Source organism: Mangifera indica, chromosome 1 (assembly GCF_011075055.1).
Source record: "Mangifera indica cultivar Alphonso chromosome 1, CATAS_Mindica_2.1, whole genome shotgun sequence".
Classification (NCBI taxonomy): Eukaryota; Viridiplantae; Streptophyta; class Magnoliopsida; order Sapindales; family Anacardiaceae; genus Mangifera; species Mangifera indica.
Genome location: NC_058137.1, coordinates 27,072,685 through 27,091,983, shown reverse-complemented (window position 1 = coordinate 27,091,983; position 19,299 = coordinate 27,072,685). Strand labels below are relative to the sequence as shown.

The 19,299-nt window shown below is 29.6% G+C and overlaps 2 protein-coding genes across 2 annotated transcripts; both read left to right on the top strand.

Annotated features, from left to right (window-relative positions):
* The first annotated feature begins 9,598 nt into the window (after positions 1–9,598).
* Positions 9,599–10,901, top strand: LOC123226810 (chitin-inducible gibberellin-responsive protein 1-like). Its single transcript, XM_044651328.1, is given in 2 exon segments — positions 9,599–10,485; positions 10,488–10,901. Coding segments are annotated over 2 exon segments (882 nt in total). The 5' UTR covers positions 9,599–9,686; the 3' UTR covers positions 10,571–10,901.
* Positions 10,902–14,910: 4,009 nt separating this feature from the next.
* On the top strand, positions 14,911–18,612 carry LOC123226790 ((-)-germacrene D synthase-like). The gene is made up of 7 exons (XM_044651312.1): positions 14,911–15,094; positions 16,478–16,748; positions 16,844–17,216; positions 17,308–17,526; positions 17,614–17,752; positions 17,837–18,085; positions 18,174–18,612. The coding sequence occupies exons 1-7, from the start codon at positions 14,966–14,968 to the stop codon at positions 18,465–18,467; spliced, it is 1,674 nt and encodes a 557-aa protein (XP_044507247.1). The 5' UTR covers positions 14,911–14,965; the 3' UTR covers positions 18,468–18,612.
* The last annotated feature ends 687 nt before the right edge of the window (positions 18,613–19,299 follow it).

The following is a 19,299-nucleotide window of genomic DNA, read 5'->3' as shown; positions in this document are numbered from 1 at the left end:
TCATGGGACATTAAAGTTGAAAAACTTAAAGTCAAAATAAGTGGACCAAGTCTGAACTGGATAATACCAAGTAAATAAATGAGAAGAAATAAGTTGTTACGTACTATTTATGGAAGAATTTGTCAGGTTGGGCGGTAGAACTAGATTGGCATGTATTATATTAAACAATATAAAACACGATGTACTGTATGTATCCATCAAGTCTAGCTATATCGAACTTGGCTGGAAGTAGAAAATTGCCCACAGTTTTGCTGTAACCATCCCATTCCAAAATTCTAAAATTGAAGTTCTACTTCCCAAGAGTTACCTACTTATATTACTATTTTCGCAAGTTTATAAGATGATTCAAAAGCTAGTTTCGCTTCAGACTTATTTTTGAGTGGGAAAATACAAATAAATCTACTAAAATCATGAATAAATGAATGTAATACTTATAACCTTTAGCAAAAATAACATGGGAAGGTTCCCACAAATTTAAATGTATGATTTCAAGTGGCTTAGAGAAAGCACTTGACTTATGGAAGGAAATTTGTTTTAATTTGCTAAATTGACAAGCATGCAAAAGGATGCTTTAAAATTTGAATCAAAAGTAACATTCATTGACTTTGAAACATGTACAAAAATCTTTGCATTTGGATGCCCTAATCTAGTGTACCACGAATTCATGCTGGTTTTGGAAACATTAAATGATTTCAATTGAATCATCTTATTAGTACAAATGAAAGTTTTAAAATGTGGCGCACTATGTAACATTGTATTGAAAGATTTTCTACATTCAGAACTTTTATTATCACTACCACAAGCAAAGGAACAATCAAACTTAGACTTATTTAAGTCACTCTTATTTTTAGCACAAGTGATAGAAGTTGAACTGGAATTAGATTTAGACTTGAATTCTGAACCAAACTGAAGAGTTGGAACTGAATTGAAAATTGTTGCACAAAAAGATGTTGATCGTTTGGTAAATAAAATACTGAAGATTTACAATAATTGCAAAAATTTCTCTTTTTGCAAATTGCAACCACATTACCAAATTCTTTGCATTCATGGCATTGAATGCAGTTTATATCTAAGCCTTTTGATTTCAGATCCCGTGAAGCAATCATAGCAGCGTCAAAGTTGAAGCTTGCATTATGAGATTGTTGACTTTGAAGTCTAGTCTCTTCACAAAGAAGCTCAAAAAGAACAGTATCCGGATCTGGAATAAATTCTCTTTTAAGAATATTGGCATGAACAATTTCATATTCCGGACGAAGTTTCATAAGAAATTGAACAATCTGAGCCTTCTTGCATTCCTTCATTACTTTATGATATGCTACTGTTGATAAGTTAGAACTAGAGTTCATGTCTTGTTTAGACCATAGGGCAAGGATTCTGGAGTAAAAGGTGCGAATATCTTTATCATCTTGCTTGTATTCAGAGATAACATGTTCTAATTCAAAATCTCGAGCATGATTAGACTGAGTATATACCTTTTTCAAGTGGCTCCACATTCCATATGTATATTTGAAAAAACATAAACCGATGGCGATGTCTTTGGTGACTGAATTAAGGAGCCAAGAAATTACTCGGCATTGTCAGTCTTCCATTTTTCTTTCTCTTTGTCATCAATTGGCTCTTCGTTAGAACCATCCAAAATATCTAGTAATGCTTTTCCTTCAACAAACATTCGGAACTGAAATTCCCAAAGGGGATAATTTTTTTCCATCAAATTTAATGGTAAGGACATCATGATGTTTTGTAGCCATGACTGGAGATGTTTGATTGTATGAACAGATTAGTAATGACAGATGTAATATAAACCAAAATATAGTAGAGAATTAACTGGAGGAGAAGAACAAAAGGATTGGTAGAGAGTCAAGGCTCTGATACCATGAAAATTTTGAAGGGAAAAAAATAGAATTGTATATCATTGATTGAATCAGAATACAACTATATATAATATAATGGGTAACGATTATTTTACAAATATGTAAATAAGAGAGAAACTGAAACCTAAACTTATGGACAAAATTACTCCTAAATTACTGCTAATAATTGGTCCAAAATTACTCCTAAACTAATGTAAATAAGAGAGAAACTGAAGCCTAAACTTATGGACAAAATTATTCTTAAACTACTGCTGATAATTAGCCCAAAATTACTCCTTAACTAACATGTATAACAAGGGATTCTGAGGAAACAAACTCTACACACATTTCATGCTTCAGAAATGCATAGCACGAACATGATTTAGCCTTTGACAGTAACAAGATCAATTTTAATAATATGGAAATAATCACAGATACAAGATTTTAAGAAAGACTTTCAAGAAAACTATCAGCTTTAACAAAACATTTACCACAAAAATTAGATCTAAGTCTCTATAAAATGATTTTACCATATATTGATTAAGAGACAACCAATCTTTATAAGGTTTTCATAGATCATGCTTAAAGATACTTAGATCTAAGAAAAACACTATGATTCAATGCAATTGCATAACAAAGCTATCAAATTCAGAAGACACTTACTCAATTATCATATATTCTTGTTCAAATCAAACAGATCTGAAAGTATATATCATGATTTCCATAGACAATATCGAGTCTGTCATATGTTACAAGAAATGATGAACAATAGTCACACATCACAGATATTTCATAACAATACTCAACTACAAAGTCAATAACTACACAACATTCATGAACGTAAATTGTTACCACACTAGGGCTAGATTCGAGCTGAATCAAGCTTGAGCTTGGCTTGACTTAATAATGATTGAGCTCGAGCTTGAGATCGGGCTCGTTGAGCTCAAACTCGATTCGAATTCGTTTGGTTCGTTTCAAATTCGAGTTTCATTATTAAAACAACGTTGTTTTAATATATATTGGTCAAAACGATATCGTTTTGTATCAAAAATTTTAATTTACAAACTTTGACAAGCAAGCTCGAGCTTGAAAATATTGGCTTGAGCTGGCTTAGGGTTGACTCGTTTTGAGCTCTTGAGCTCAGCTCGAATCCAACCTTATACCACACAACCACTTTGCGAAGCCTCAATAATAAGTCAACCTTACGATTCTAGGAGATGTGATGTGAGTCTCATTGCTCTAATACCATGATGAAAGAGCTTGAGGCCGAAAACATTGATTAAACTTTGATAAGTCTAACCCTAATGTGATAGAGAATGAACAAAAGAATTAGTGTGAGAGAGAGAGAAACTGAAGACTCTAGAATATGAAGAAAGAGAACTTATATTGATATTTTTGTAAAACGTAAATTAAAAAATACACTAAATACCACTTACATGCTTGAGTGGTAAATTTTATATCAGTCCTTCAATCCTGCGTTTACAACACAAAAGCCATTACATTTACAACCAACAACACTTCGGTCCGCTAGGTTCAAAGACTTGCAGTCTCATCTATATATATTGATAGCCTTTTTAGCCTAAAATGAAGAGAATCCTTAAGATTAATTCCCCAAAAGAGTAGGAACAAAAGCAAACATATATAATGATGATTTTCAGTCTTTTTCTTCTAAAGGATGTAACTATTTGTGAACACCCAACTAGTTCCAGTACCAAGGTGTCAAGGAAGAGGTTTTAGACAAAGGTTACTAGGTAGTGGTGGACCTAGATTTTCATTAAGGGGGCCTCCGTGACTCTGTTATTGTTAATGGTGGATATAAATAGAATCGAGTTCAAATACTCTTTAGGTCAAGTTTGACTTGAGTCATTGAGCCAAAGTTAAAAGTAGCTTTAGTTAAGTTCAAATAAAAAATAGTTCGGTTTGAGTTTGACTTGAGTTTATGGCTCGAATTTGTGAATTGAATTCATGACTCAGTTTCTTATTTTATTGACAAACAACGTTGTTTCACCCAATAATGGGCAAATCCATGTCGTTTTGACAATTATTTGCATGACATAATTTTAATCAGGTTGCAAGCCAAGTTTAAAATGAATTGAGCCATTCATCCAGCTCACGAGCTGGATTGAGTCAAACTTCTTTTAACTCAAGTTTAATGTGATTTAAAAAATGAGTTGACTTTCTTAACTCAAGCTCAACTTGAGTTTGATAAAAACAAATTTAAATTAAGCAAAACTGTGCTAAGATAGATTTTGAGACTGAGCCATCTCGATTCAAGTCTAACCCTAGTTATTATTTGTCAATCAACTAGTAAAAACTTTTTAAAGCTGTCTAATCTTGATTAAAGGAAATAATTCAATATCAAGAAAATTGAAAGAAATAATGTAATAACACGTGCAATTTTTTACATGGAAATACCTTTTTAATGTGAAGAAAGCAAAAAAAAAAAAAAAAAAACGATCAATTTAAATCCAAGTTAGAATGTTATACTTAGAGATATGAATATTTGAATATTGATTATTTAAATATGAAAACAAATTAAAATGGTATGCCTAAAGATCTTCAATTTAACATGATTTTCAATTTCGATATATTTTAAAAGTGCTAAATGATATCTTCATTATGAATGGTATAAAAACTTAGGTAATTTGATATATCCAAATTCGTAATTCTTATTTTGAATATAACTTGAACATTTTATCAAAATCTCATAGGCCTTTATTATATGAAAATATGTATCCAAAATATTAATTTTTATTGTGAATATAACTTGGGTAATTTTATTAAATAATGAAATAATAAACTATAAGACACAATTGTAAATAACTTACACAAATTAAATAGTTAAGATCTACATACATGTATAACATTTAATGAAAAAAATGCACAAATCACTGACTAATTTATGAATTTGATGTATAAATTTCATAATAAAATTGTTGTTTGTGAAATAATACAATAAAAGAACATAAGTTTTAATAAACAAGATTAGAAATTTGAAAGTGCAAAGTTAATTAAAAATTTTAGAGGATTTGGACTCATCATTTGAATTATATTATACATAAAATTTAAAGTGAAAATAATATTCTTTTAAAAATATAATTGATTTTTTTCAAAATTTGACAGTAAACATGTGCCTACTCTCACCATAATACTAAATTCGTCCCCGATATTAGGTTCTACTTATGGAAGAAACCATCCTCTACCTCGGCTTTAGTTGTATACCAAATTATTTATTGAATAATGTTATTAAATATAGTTATATATGTATTTTGAAAAATATGGTTTACAGTTTAGTTTAATTTGAAAATCGTAACTTAAACTGAAAACTGTTTTTAAAAAAATTATCAACTCAAATCAAATAATTTTACTAACCAAATCAAACCACATTTTTTTAAAGTTCGATTTGATTTTACGATTTGAACTGAGTTATGTGCACCCTTAGAACTTACTATTGGTTTACCCCTTAATTTGAAAATTTTGTGATATAATTATTATCTTTCTTAGAGTTGATTAAGATAATTGAAACAAGATAAGTTTGCTTTTTCGGGTGAAAGCTATAGATTTGACCGAATTCCAAGTTTTGACCCAAAAATAAAAGAAAGGGAGAAGGAAGGCAGTGGCGGATCCATGATTTTTGTTAAGGGGGAGTCTCAACAAAAAATTATTTATAGTAGATGTAAATCTTACTTTTCATTGAGCTTTGTTTAATTTTAAATATTTAACACAAACTAAATGAATTTCTCAACAAAATGACTCTTAATGAGGTAGAAACAACACTTCAATAACTAATATTCATAATTTTGTGGAAATGACAAATAAATGTTTAATCTAATTTCTCAACAAAATGACTCTTAATGTACAAATAAATGAATGTCTAAATTTTTTTTTTATAATTTATGGCTTAAACTTTACCAAGTTATAATCATTCAAAATAGTGTACATGCACAAAGTACTTTAGGATATGGAGTATTTAGGGTTGGAAAGCAAGAAGATAAAAGGAATCGGATAAAAACAACTTAACCTATTTTTATTAAAAAAATTTAGTTTTAAGGGTAAGGCAAGGCCTACCCTTAGGGTATATTTAATTTGAGTAATATTTTATTATAAAATTGAAAGATTATCTTGAAGATAAATAATCAAGAAAATTTTTGGGTATAAATGATTATTATATTTGATAAAATTTGGTAGATATAAATAATTATTATGTTTAGTTAGAAGATATAAAAAAATACTAGTATATTATTTTATTTAAATGTTGATAGGTATAATTATTTTAAAAATATTTTTTATGCTATTTGTTATATTAATTGAAAATGAAGTTAATTTTGTTTTAAAAATTAATAAATAAGAATATAATTATAACAAAATTAAGATTACTTTAGTAATATTTTAATATCTAAAATAGATGTAGTAATAAGAATATTTCTTATATTATTTGTTACATAATTATTAATAATATAAAATTATCAAAAATTATTATTAGTTTTCAATCAAACAAAGTAATGGAAGTATCCAAACTCCCCCTTAATGGCATTGATTCCGCCTTTGGAAGAAGGTTTGCTCAGAGGCGAGTATTGATCAAATCCAAAGGTTTTAGTCATATTCAATAGAATAGTTTGAATCCTATGTTGGACGAATCTAACCAACACATCTTTTTGGCCAAAATTTGGTAATGTCATATTATCATATTTTGGCTAAATTTTATCAGTTTTGCTAACTTTTATCAGTTCTAGTCAATTATGATGATGTGTTGTTTTTCGTTTATGGTTTAATATTAAACTATACTTTATTTTCTCTTATCCTATTATTTTGAAAAAAGGGTGAAAATGCTTGTTATTATTTTAAGGATTTTATGGCTTTTGATAGTGGAATAATAAATTAAAAATTTAATTTAATATCAAATTATCTGTAAAACCCTTTTTTAGATTATTCTCATAATAAGATTAATTTACAAACATACAAAACAAATATAGAGTGCTTGTTAGATATACATACATAGACAACTCATTCTTCTTTTGTTGATGGAGAGAGGTCACAAAAAGTCATTATTAGTATCAAGTGTAAGCCTACTCCTTAGTATCCATACGAAACAACAACTATAAAGGCTTAATTGTGCTCTTGGCTTGCTAGACCCAAGGGACAACTTTGCATGTGAGAGGAAAGAAAGTTATCACTCTTTGTTTTGCTAAGGTTATAAAATAATGTGTTATGCAATGTGTGTTTTAAAACAAAAAAACACACATATATTTATACATATCATGGTTTGCTGCCTGGGACTTCAATATGTCCCAGGTGGCATAAGCATGCACGTCTGACACAAGTGAATGTGCCAGGTGGCCTCGACTTGCATGGAAAGATTCCTACCCAGCTTCCGTGTATACAACTTATGCAAGCTATATTTTGGTCAGTTATAATAAATGTGTATATTTCATGATTAATATCCAATTATTTCTTTACCTTATTTGACATTCAATCCAATTTTAGAAGAATATAACATTAATAAAGATAGGACAAAATCCTATTGCACTATTAATTTGAATTTCAAATTGGGTGACAAGGATTTATGTCAATCTAACTCATTCCTATCAAATCTTGCATACACCCCAACAATTTGAGATTATTACACTAAGATCTCAAAATATATTAAAATATATTTTAAGTCCATAAACCTTTCCAAGTCTCTAGATTCTCAATCTAGAATTTAAATTGAATCTAACTTGGACAATTTTTATGTCTTTAGAGTTTATCAACTCTTGTGTATAATCTATAGACTCTCTACTAAGTTGATAATGATTAGATTTGTAATAGACTCTTGACTCGACATGTGTCAAGATACAAACCAAGATTAGTCTCTAGCAAGACATCATGACTACTTGATTAGTAGAGCTCAGTATATAAGTTTTTTTAACCTCTCAATGATACAGTTACTGTATAATTCAATCCTTTCGTCATATGATATCTCTTCGAGGTTGAGGTATGAATTAAGTGTCTCTCTCAAGACTCCCCGATTACATAGATTGACTTTTGTTAATGCTCAGATAATATTGAATTGAACATCAACTTAATTTCATTGTGGCTACAAATTTAATTGGTCATTAACATTTGTCAATAAACCCTAACTGAGATATCAACTCCCGTACTTATGAGTGATAAATCCTTTATTGATTTACTATAACTTTAGTAAAAATCTCGATATGACCAATCACCACATTTCTGATAATCCTCTAACTAGGCTATGTTGGGCTAATGTTAAACCATACTGATCCTTGTACAAAACAGTTTGGTGACTTCAAGTCTAAGGATCACATGCACCTCCGTTCATTAAGAAGATATTTTTCATAGACACTAGAGCAATCATCCATATGGAATCCTCTTGACGAGTCAGTCTGGTAGCACATCTATATTGTGCACTCATGTGTTATATCAAGTCATTAACAAACATCTTTGACACATAAGAACTGTCATTATTTTTTGATAAAATTGTTTAACACTATGATAACTCTATCAATATTACTTGTGTCCTTTATCATGATAATATCAGAGTTATGGACAATTGAAAAATAACCACCTAATATACATATAGAGTTCTCACGATTAAGTATCGAGCACTAATATCCTCATCACGGATTGACTATTCTTAGGATAATTATCTATACAGATAATATAAATGTCATTTTCTTTAATTAAATACCAAAGATTATATTAAATATTAATTATGATGACTGACTTTAAGATACTACCTTAATAATTACTTTGTTCTTTCTCTCAGAATTTACTATTTGAAATTCTTTTTATGTTAAAATTTTGTATTGAAAATAATAACAATAACTATTAAAAGATTTTGATGTGAACTTCAAAAAATAAAATCAATGGCATAATGTAATTCAATGGTTCCATTTCTAAATTATACAATTTTTCACAACATTTTTAGTTTAAAACTTAATTTAAACATTTTATATATCAAAAAATATATATAAACATTTATGATGCTTGGCTAAATTAATAATATTTTCTATTATAATAAAATTATATATACATATTTTTAATACACAATTTAAGTATATAAATAATATGTTCTTATGTAATTGAATGATTTTAAATTAAAAATAAAATAACACTAAATCGCATAATAACATATTATCTGTATATTTAAATTATATACAAATATTATTGCTTTTTATACTATTACTGTAAAGTATAAAATGAAATCGGATATTTAACTATGTAGGAAAAAGAGTAAATATTTGGATGACTTTTAAGATTCAAAATATTCAAATAATATCAATAAATTATTGAAACGGCCAATTAAGCACCAGAAAAGGATTCAAAGAGAAAGTCGGTTCAATTTAGTTAGATTTGACTAACATAGTTTCTGCCCAACTGATTGAATATGACCAAAACGACAAAACCTTAAGATTCAGCCAAGTAGATAGTATCAACAAATAATGGGCTATTAAACACTTTATTTTTTTTAATTTTTTACTGAAATCGAGTATTTATAAATTTACATGATCTACACAACAATTTAAAATAACCTATGTAAATTTACGATACCCTATATACATACATATATATATATGAATATATATATATATGTATGTATACATATGTATACATGTATACTTATATACACATATATATATGTATGTATACACACAAACACACACACACACACACATATATATATATATATATATGTATTTATATGAAAAATGTCTATTAGTCTATTAGTTGCTTACATGGTAGAAGGGTTGGTAGCAAGGAAGGAAAAATCAGGCTCTAAATATACCATGCTCTTCGTTGTAGGGACCTGATAGCAAGGACCTACTTTCTTATATGCACATCCTGTATGAAATCAGCCCACACTTGAAGTTTGGTTACATGGCAGCCAAAGGGGCTATAGCTGAAGCATGCAAACACGAGGATCGCATCCATATTGTTGATTTCCAGATAGCTCAGGGAACCCAATGGATGACTCTCTTGCAGGCGCTTGTAGCTAAACCTTCTGGGCCCCCTCATGTGCGGATTACAGGAATAGATGATCCCGTTTCAAAATATGCTCGTGGCTATGGATTGGAGGCAGTTGGCAAACGTTCGGCTGCAATCTCTCAAAAATTCAATGGTCCTCCTGAGTTTCATCCTGTACCAGACTTTGCTTCCAAGGTGACCCTGGAAATGGTCGATGTCAGGCCTGGGGAGGCTATCGTTGTGAACTTCCCTCTGCAGCCCCACCGCACCCCAGATGAAAGTGTCGATGTGAACAACCCAAGGGATGGGCTTTTAAGGAAGATAAAGTCCTTTAGCCCAAAGTTGGTCACCTTGGTGGAGCAAAAATCTAACACAAACACTGCTGCTTTCCTCCCTAGGTTCGTTGAAGCCCAGAACTGCTACTTGGCATTGTTTGAGTCAATTGACTTGACCATACCAAGGGACCAAAAGCAGCGAATCAATGTAGAACAACGTTGTTTGGCCAGGGATATTGTGAATGTTATTGCTTGCGAGAGAAGGGAGAGGGTGGAGCAACATGAACTCTTTGGCAAAGGGAAGTCTAGTTTTACAATGGTAAGATTCCTGCAATGCCCTTTAAGCCCATATGTGAACTCTGTGATTAAGAGCTTGCTGAGGTGTTACTCAGAGCTTATAAACTGGTGGAGCCTGATGGGGCTATGTTGTTGGGTTGGAAAGACAGGGCTTTGATCTCGGCATCTGCTTGGTGCTGAAGGTAAGAATATACATGATAGAAACAGAATTAAAGTCTGTACTCGTCATAGGGTGTAGATGATGTAACATCAGCCATTGGATTTGTGTACAACGAGTGTTGCCTTCGGTCTAAATATTTCAGTGGCTGGCATTTGGTTCTTTATTTATTTCTGCAGCATTAGTTGTGTCGCCATTGTTCTTTTATACAAATATTTCTTTGTTAAAATTTTGATTTTAACTGTTTCTGATCTTATAATTCATGTACTTGGTGTAGCGTAAACATCTGTTCTGTAGTTCGATGATGTGCTTACCGTTTCAAAACTAAATTAGAAAGTGACCTCAACTTGCCTATCAATGCTCCTAGCAACTTGACTTGGAATACCGGTTTGAGAGTTTTTCTAAATTAAATAAAAAAAATCGGTTTAAAATTTTTTTAATTCAAATCAAACTATTTTATGTTTCAAAACAAATCAAACAAAATTGAAAAAAATATGGTTTAGTCCAGTTTTGAATTACAGTTTAAACTTATTAAAATCAAATAAAATTAATTAAATTATAATTTTCTAGAACATAAAATAAATATGTAAAATTAATACGAAATATATGTACAATATACATGTAAAAAAATTGACAAAATAAATATGTAAAAAACAAGTTGTGTATCTAATTATTTATTAAATAATTTGGCCAAATATGGTTATGAAAAACCTAAATAACTAATAATCCTAGAGAGAAGGTGAATAAAATTATTTAAAACTTTGTTTAACCAAATAAAAATCTTGAACAAATTTTCAATCAATCACAATTTCACAAACAATATTAACAAAAATATTCAAACTAAATCAATATCTAACAAGCTTACTTAAGCAATTAAACATAAATAATATTCAATAATTTATCAATAACATACCACGATTGTACTTTTTCTGATCTTTAACTCCTTTTGCTATCATGCCCTTGCCTTGCTCTAGGTAGGACGCTCTCCTTCTGCTCATTCTTTGCCTCTTGCCTAGGTATAATACATAAAGTAAAAAAAGTGGAGAAAAGAATTGCTCATGATTTATAGTGATTTGGAGCTTTCTTTTCCAAGTCTCTTATGTCCATTTCTTCGAGCAACTTGAAGTTTTACTCGTAAAGATAACGTCTTTTTACAATAGTTTTCTGAGATTTTGTCCATATATACTAGTTCTCTGAAATTACAACCACCATAATAATTTATCAGAGATTTCACCTAGGATTGTTTGAATACAAAAAAATGAATATGAATACCTCTACAAGGTTGATACAAGAAAATGAGTGTAGATGTATCTCTCAAGAATTTGAGTTATGAGCTTATGAGAGAAATTGGAGAACAAAATGAGTATAAGATTTTACATATATGATCTCTAACCTATTCCCCATCAAAGAGTCTTCAATTTGTAGTCTTGGATGGTTGGTATGACTCAAATGACCGTTGGTTGAGATAATGTATCCATTGAGTTTTGAAAATGATGTTTTGACTTTAAAAACATGATGAGACAGATGTCTTATTTTAAGAGATGAGCATCTTCTTACACATTCTAACTTTGGGGGCTTTGAATTAGATGTCCAACGGTCAAATTTTTGAAATGCGCCACTCGAGGGATGGGTGTCCCTTTTTGTGGGACAAATGTCCTTCTTTGCACCTGCAGAATTCAATTCCAAAATGCTTCAAACATGAAGGGATGAGCAAGGGGCAGGAAGAGGAATGGGCATCCTTAGCAAGGGGATAGGAATCCCTATTCATTTGGAAAAAAATTTTGAGAGCTCTAAATTTGCAAGGATAGATATGAGACGAGCAAATGAATCGGTGTCCTATAGGGTACGAATGTCTCATATTTGGGGATGGACATCTTATATTTGAAAAGTTGAAAACATAAATTTTGCCTATTTTTTGGTCATAAGAATTTTATGCTACAAATTTAATAGCTTATTAAATATAAATTAACAACTCTAAACTTAGTTTTGATATAATAAAAACACTTAAGGGTCCAACAAGTTATATATATGTATTTTAAAAAAATACGATTTACAGTTTGGTTCAGTTTGAAAATCACTCAAATCAAAACTTAAACTAAAAGCTGTTTTTAAAAAATTTATCAATTTAAACCAAATTATTTTATAAACCAAATTATAATTTTTAAATGGTTTGATCTAATTTTATGATTTAAACTAAATAATGCACTCTTCTAAGACATACTAATGGTTTTATCCCTTAATTTGAAAGTTTTGTGACATAATTAATATCTTTATGAAAGATGATCAAATTTGAAAAAGAAGATCATATAAATATTTTAGTCAAAATTTGAGAGTGTTGTTTGATTCGTATCTTGATTTATATTTAAAAAAGGCCAAAGGTCTTATTCCCACCCAAATTTTGATGTGTTTTTAAACTTTTACCCATGAGATTTGAAAAATTTAAAGTTCCACCCATAAATCAACTATCATTAAAAATTTTCATTAATGACAAAAGTAAAATCATTATTTTACTAATAATATTGAAATATATATAATTTTATTTCATTTTCCTCTAGGTTTTGAAAACTCGTATTTCACTCTCAACATTAAACTTTGAAAAGTAATTTTTTTCTCTCAAATATTTAGGGTTTGTGTAAACTTTCAATGACAATAACAGTGATAGCCGATCAATTTAAACGTCAATCGATTTTTTGTGTACTTTCCTCTATTATCTTTGACAACACCAGATGAAGGTGAATGATAACATCATGAAGTAACCTTCACAATCTTTCTAAGAATCATCATGAATGTTGACAGGTAATATATTTTGATTGAATTTTTTGACAACATGTTTTTCTAGTTGAAAATATTTTCAATCTTTTAAAAGTTAAGTTCATCGAATTAATTAAAAAGGTTATCTCTGGTTGAAGTACTGTACCACTGTAGTTCACAGTTTCTCGGAAGTAAAAGTCAAAAAATACTTTAAAAAGATCTTCTTTATTCCAAGTAAAAATATTTTAATTCTTGTAATAATATAAAAATCATTCTATAAAAACACCCTTAAATGATAAATATACATAGGCAACAAAATAATAAAAATCAACATAGCCTGATAAAAATGCCATTCACTTTTGCAAAATCAACAAAATAACATATTTTGATTGAATTGTTTTACGAAATTCTTTTATATTAAAATTTTTGCATATATTTTCACAATTTAATTGGACATTTGATATCACTTTTGCAAATGAAAATAATGAAATATATAAGGTAAAGTTTTATTAAAACAGAGAAAGTAGGATCTTAAAACATAATTACTACAGAAAAATCTTTATTTTCAGTGTTAGTTTTTTTGGGTTTTTGACCTGATCTTGCATATAAAAAAAAAATCATATACATATTCACTTATTTAAAGAATCAATTAATGTTTTATGTACCAAAAAATTAATGGTGAGGGATGAAAAATGTTTTAAAGATGAAAAGAGTGGGAACAATATAAATATGTTTTCGGATCTAACCGCTTTTTTAATTTTTTAATTTGTTAACAACGATTATTTAAAATAATATGTTTTATTTTCTAGGTACAAAATGAAATGAACTATGAAATTGCTTTTCATATTTTTTTACCATTAAAACTATATATATATATATATATATATATATTAAATACACAAAATAAATATATAGATGATGTATCATTAAATAATTAGATAATTTTGAATTAAGATTAAAATAATATCTAATCACATGATAAAATATTATCTATATATTTATTTTATATACTTAAAATATATACATATAACATTTCTCTTTTCTAAATTTGAGAAAATAACTGTATGATTGTACTTAGTGTACCACGTTATGTATGATTGAAGTAGTGAACAGCTTCCTATTAAAAGGAACGCCACTTTTAAGTGTTACTTGATTTAAAATTATATAAAAGGACAAGAAACACCCTCTTAAAAACCTGAAATGTTTATCCAGTTATGGTGAAAATATTATATATCCCTATGTAAAAATCGTGTCTCATTGTGAGGTGAGTTTCATATTTGTTCACTATTTTTTCAAATTATTATTCTCTGCAATACATTTTCATAACACAAAGACATATATAGTATTAATTATCACTTATTAACATTGAAAGACAATCTAATTAAATTAATTAATAGGCGAAAGTTTTTAACAAATCAAAACAAAGATCTATAAGAACAAACTTTTACATGATTTTAAATCAATAGTGAAGAACTATTTTAAAGGATGCATCCAGAAGAGCGAAGAAAGAAAGAAAAAAAAAAGAGTTAAACGAGCTAGAAAAAGAAAACATTCTAGAAGAACTATTGGCATTGTTCTATCTCTATATAATACATGAGCCTGAAGCCATTCTTATACTCAAATTCATAAACATAAATTGTCTAATTGTTCTCTACCAGAAATTCGTTATGGCTTTTCAAGTTTCAGCACTTCCTACTTCAATGAAAGTTGCTAAGGAGGACACAAATCGACGCTCAGCAAATTTTCATCCTAGCATTTGGGGGGATCGTTTCCTCGCTTATGCTAGTAACTCTGTGGTAAAATACTGCTTATTAATTTCTCTCAATTTAATTTGAACTTGCTTGTGACAGTTTCCTTACAAAGTTTTTAATAAATGTTATCCAATAAGTTACTAGCGATATTATGTACATTAATTTTTAATATTTAATTAGATATTTAGATGATGTATCATTATATGATTAAATATTTTTTTATCTTTAATTTAAAATTATCTAAACATATAATAATATATCATTTGAATATCTCATTTGATATTCAAAACTGAGTGAATATAAATTTATTGATAAGTTATACCTTAGCCACTGATGGTCCTCTTTACCATACGTTGTCAATTCTCCTACTATATGATAATTTTAAAACAAAATAATCAAAATTTTAATACAAAGTAGTTTGTTTCTCCTTCATGGTATCTGTGTTTTTATTTATTTATTTTTTAAATCTGATCTCCTTGGTCTTCGTAAATGGTTCAATGAACTTAATAAGCAATAGGCCAAAAAACTTGTTCCTACCCAACGTTAAGCGCAATACGAAATTTATATTCCTTAATTTTTTATAATTCAAACTTTTATTTATGAGTAAAATTCTATTATAAACTTAGTTAATATTAAAGGTAAAATAATTATTTAATAAAAAATTTAAAAAAGTAAAGTTTTATTATATTTTATTTCTCAGTTTGAAAATATAACATTCCTCTCAGTTTTGAAACATAATTTTTCCTCATCCAAAGTTTGAAAAATAACAATTTTACCCCTAAAGTTTTGAAACCATGTGAAGTTTGCTATCTCTTCTAGAGTTGGCTCTCCCTCTTGCCTTATCTCTTTCTACCAATTTGTTCCACCCACTGATGATAAGGATTTCCTTTGATGAAGACAACATGTTTTTGTTTTAGATGAAGACACTTTGACGAAGACGATTTCATCTTCGTCAGAGTTAATCACTTTAATTAGTGAGTAGGAACAAGTTGGCAAGAAAAGATAACCTATGTGAGAGGATGAACGTGGCTAGAAACGACGAACTTTGTTGTCTTCGACAATGGTTTTAAATCCCTACGGGTGAAATTGCTACTTTTTAAACTTTGGGTGAGAAGAAATTGTTTAATTTTTAAACTAGGGGGAGGAAAATATGATAAAACTTTTATTTTTAAAATCATTTCATTAAATGATAGTTTTTCCCTTAACTTTAACAAAAAATTTTAACAAAATTTTTTTTATAGGTGGGTTTTGAGTTTTTGAAAGTTGAAGGATAATACTTTGAAATTACACCTAACCTTGGGTGGGAACAATTATACAATAATACAAACATAAATTAACAGGAGTATAAATTATTCTCATACATATTTAATAATCTAATATGTATATTTCTTACAGGTGCTAATGACCCTTTTTTTTTCCGTTGTGTAGGAAAGTAATGAGACGGAAAAGCAACAAAAACTGAAGGAGATTAAAAGAATGCTATCAGCTGAAGTGAAAAAGCCAGCAGAGAAACTTGGGTTGATTGATGCAATCCAGCGGTTAGGTGTGTTTTACCATTTGGAGACCGAGATTGATCAACTGTTAGATCAAATCTATCAGGCTCACCAACACATTGATTTCAGAGATGCCAACAACGACTTATATTTTATCTCTCTTGAATTTCGATTACTTAGACAACATGGCTATAGAATCTCCTGCGGTATATATATGTTCTTTTTCCTTGTCCCTTTCCTCTTCGGATTTAATTAATCACAATGTTTAATTAATTTTGATGTGTGCTGAATTAATTTGCAGATGTATTCAACAAGTTCAAGGACAACAATGGAAACTTTAAGGCTTCTCTTGCAGAAGACATTCGAGGAATGTTAAGCTTGTATGAAGCTACACATTTAAGAGTACATGGAGAAACTATACTGGATGAAGCGCTTCTTTTCTCTACTACTCACCTTGAGTCCATGGCAGCCAAATTAAGCAGTCCACTTGCAGCTCAAGTTAAGCATGCCTTAAATCGACCTCTTCGCAGGGGTTTACCAAGACTAGAGGCAAGACATTACATGACTATCTATCAAGAAGAACCTTCGCATAATGAAGCTCTGTTAACCTTTGCCAAGTTAGATTATAATTCATTACAAAAGCTGCACCAGAAAGAACTCAGTGGAATTTTCAAGTAAGTCATATATAAAACCACTACCACTATTAATCTCTCGCTAGGTTTGGGCATACACTAATTTATGATTGAAATGAGTTGTGGCATTTAGGTGGTGGAATGATTTAGGCCTTGCCAACAAGCTACCATATGTGAGAGATAGAGTGGTAGAGTGCTACTTCTGGATATTGGGGGTGTATTTTGAGCCTGAATATGAATTGGCTAGAAGGTTTTTAACCAAAGTGATAGCAACAACTTCCCTTATCGATGACACCTATGATGTGTATGGCACAGTCGATGAACTTGAGCTTTTTACCTCGGCAATTCAAAAGTTCGGTTTCTACACTTCAAATTCCCATCTTTAGCAATGATCCCAAATCCAAATTTTATTATAATAAGCTTGAATTTTCCTTTTCAGGTGTAATACAAGTGCCATAGACGAACTGCCTGATTACATGCAGGTAATTTGTGCAACGCTCCTTGATGTTTATCATGAAATGGAAACAAAAATGGCCCCCGAAGGAAAACTATACCGCGTTCACTATGCAAAAGAATCGGTAAGTTTTTATTCCAGTCCATTAATTGGGGTAATTTAAAGTAAGTGGATTGCTTAATTGGCATTCATTATTATGGTTTCTCAGATGAAGACTCTAGTAAGGAATTACTTTATTGAAGCCAAATGGTGTCATGAAAATTATGTACCCACCGTGGATGAGTACATGACTGTTGCAATGGTTAGTAACGCCTACGCTATGTTAACCACTAATTCTTTTGTTGGAATGGGGGATGTTGCAACCAAAGAAGCCTTTGAATGGTCAGTCAGCAACCCTAAACTCTTAAGGGCTGCCTCAGTAATTTGCAGACTCATGGATGACATTGCCTCCCACAAGGTATCGGCATATACAATATTTAGAAAAAGTTCAAGTTTTTTCTGATCCAATATATATCAGTTAACCAATGGTGTGTTTATACATACAGTTTGAGCAAAAGAGAGGCCATGTTGCCTCAGCCGTAGAGTGTTTCCAGAAACAATATGGTGCAACAGAAGAAGAAGCATACAGGGAATTTCGAAAACAAATTACAGATGCCTGGAAGGATATAAACGAAGATCTTCTCCGCCCAACAGCCTTGCCAATGCCACTCCTTGTACGAATTCTTAATTTTGCACGAGTGATAGATGTTATATACAAGGAAGGCGATGGCTACTCTTTTGCTCATATTTACCTTAAGGATTATATTGCCTCTCTCTTTATTGATCCTGTGCCGATATAAGCGTTCACATAAATAAATTACTATTGTACGTCTTGTCAGAAGTGTGACATCCCGGAATAAATAATGGCAGTATGCTATTCTCCCGTGTGTAATAAAAAAAAATTATTATAAGAATTAATCCGAGTGTTTTTATGATAAAATAACAGGGGAAGGTCTCCATGAATACACCCTGACAAATGAAGTGTCATGAAACTAATATACCCAACATTGGATGAGTACTAAGCCTTTGAGTGCACTCACGGAGAAAAAGGTAATGTTATGTGTATATATTTTTTTTTATATAAATTAAATATATAAAGAATATATTGTTATATGATCAAATATTATTTTATTTTAATTTAAAATTATTTAATTATATATTCAAATTCTATTAAGAAAATATATATACTCACAATTTGATTGAAACGAAAATTATTCCAGCTTTCAATATCTTCTTAGTGTGAAAATTTATTCCTAATAATGAGTCAGGGATATAATTGTAATCAAAAGTTCAACAATCTGCCTCAAACCGGAATTAAGGTTGTCAATCAATATTCATAATACAGAATGAACGATTAAAACAAAATTTGTTTATTTGTTATACTTTTTTGTATATATTTTTTTTTATAGAGTGTGTTAAAAGTGTACAACCTTTATTTGGTGCATAAAAAAGCAATAATAATAGATAGCTATTCCAAGATCCCTTTAATTAATTAATATTGCAATGTTTATTGTAAACCGTAAAATTATAACTACGCTTAATATTTAATACAAATGTCAAGGACTAATTTATTTTTATTTTTTTAAAATTACAAAAATATTCTAAATTAATTTTAAATATTAATTATAATAT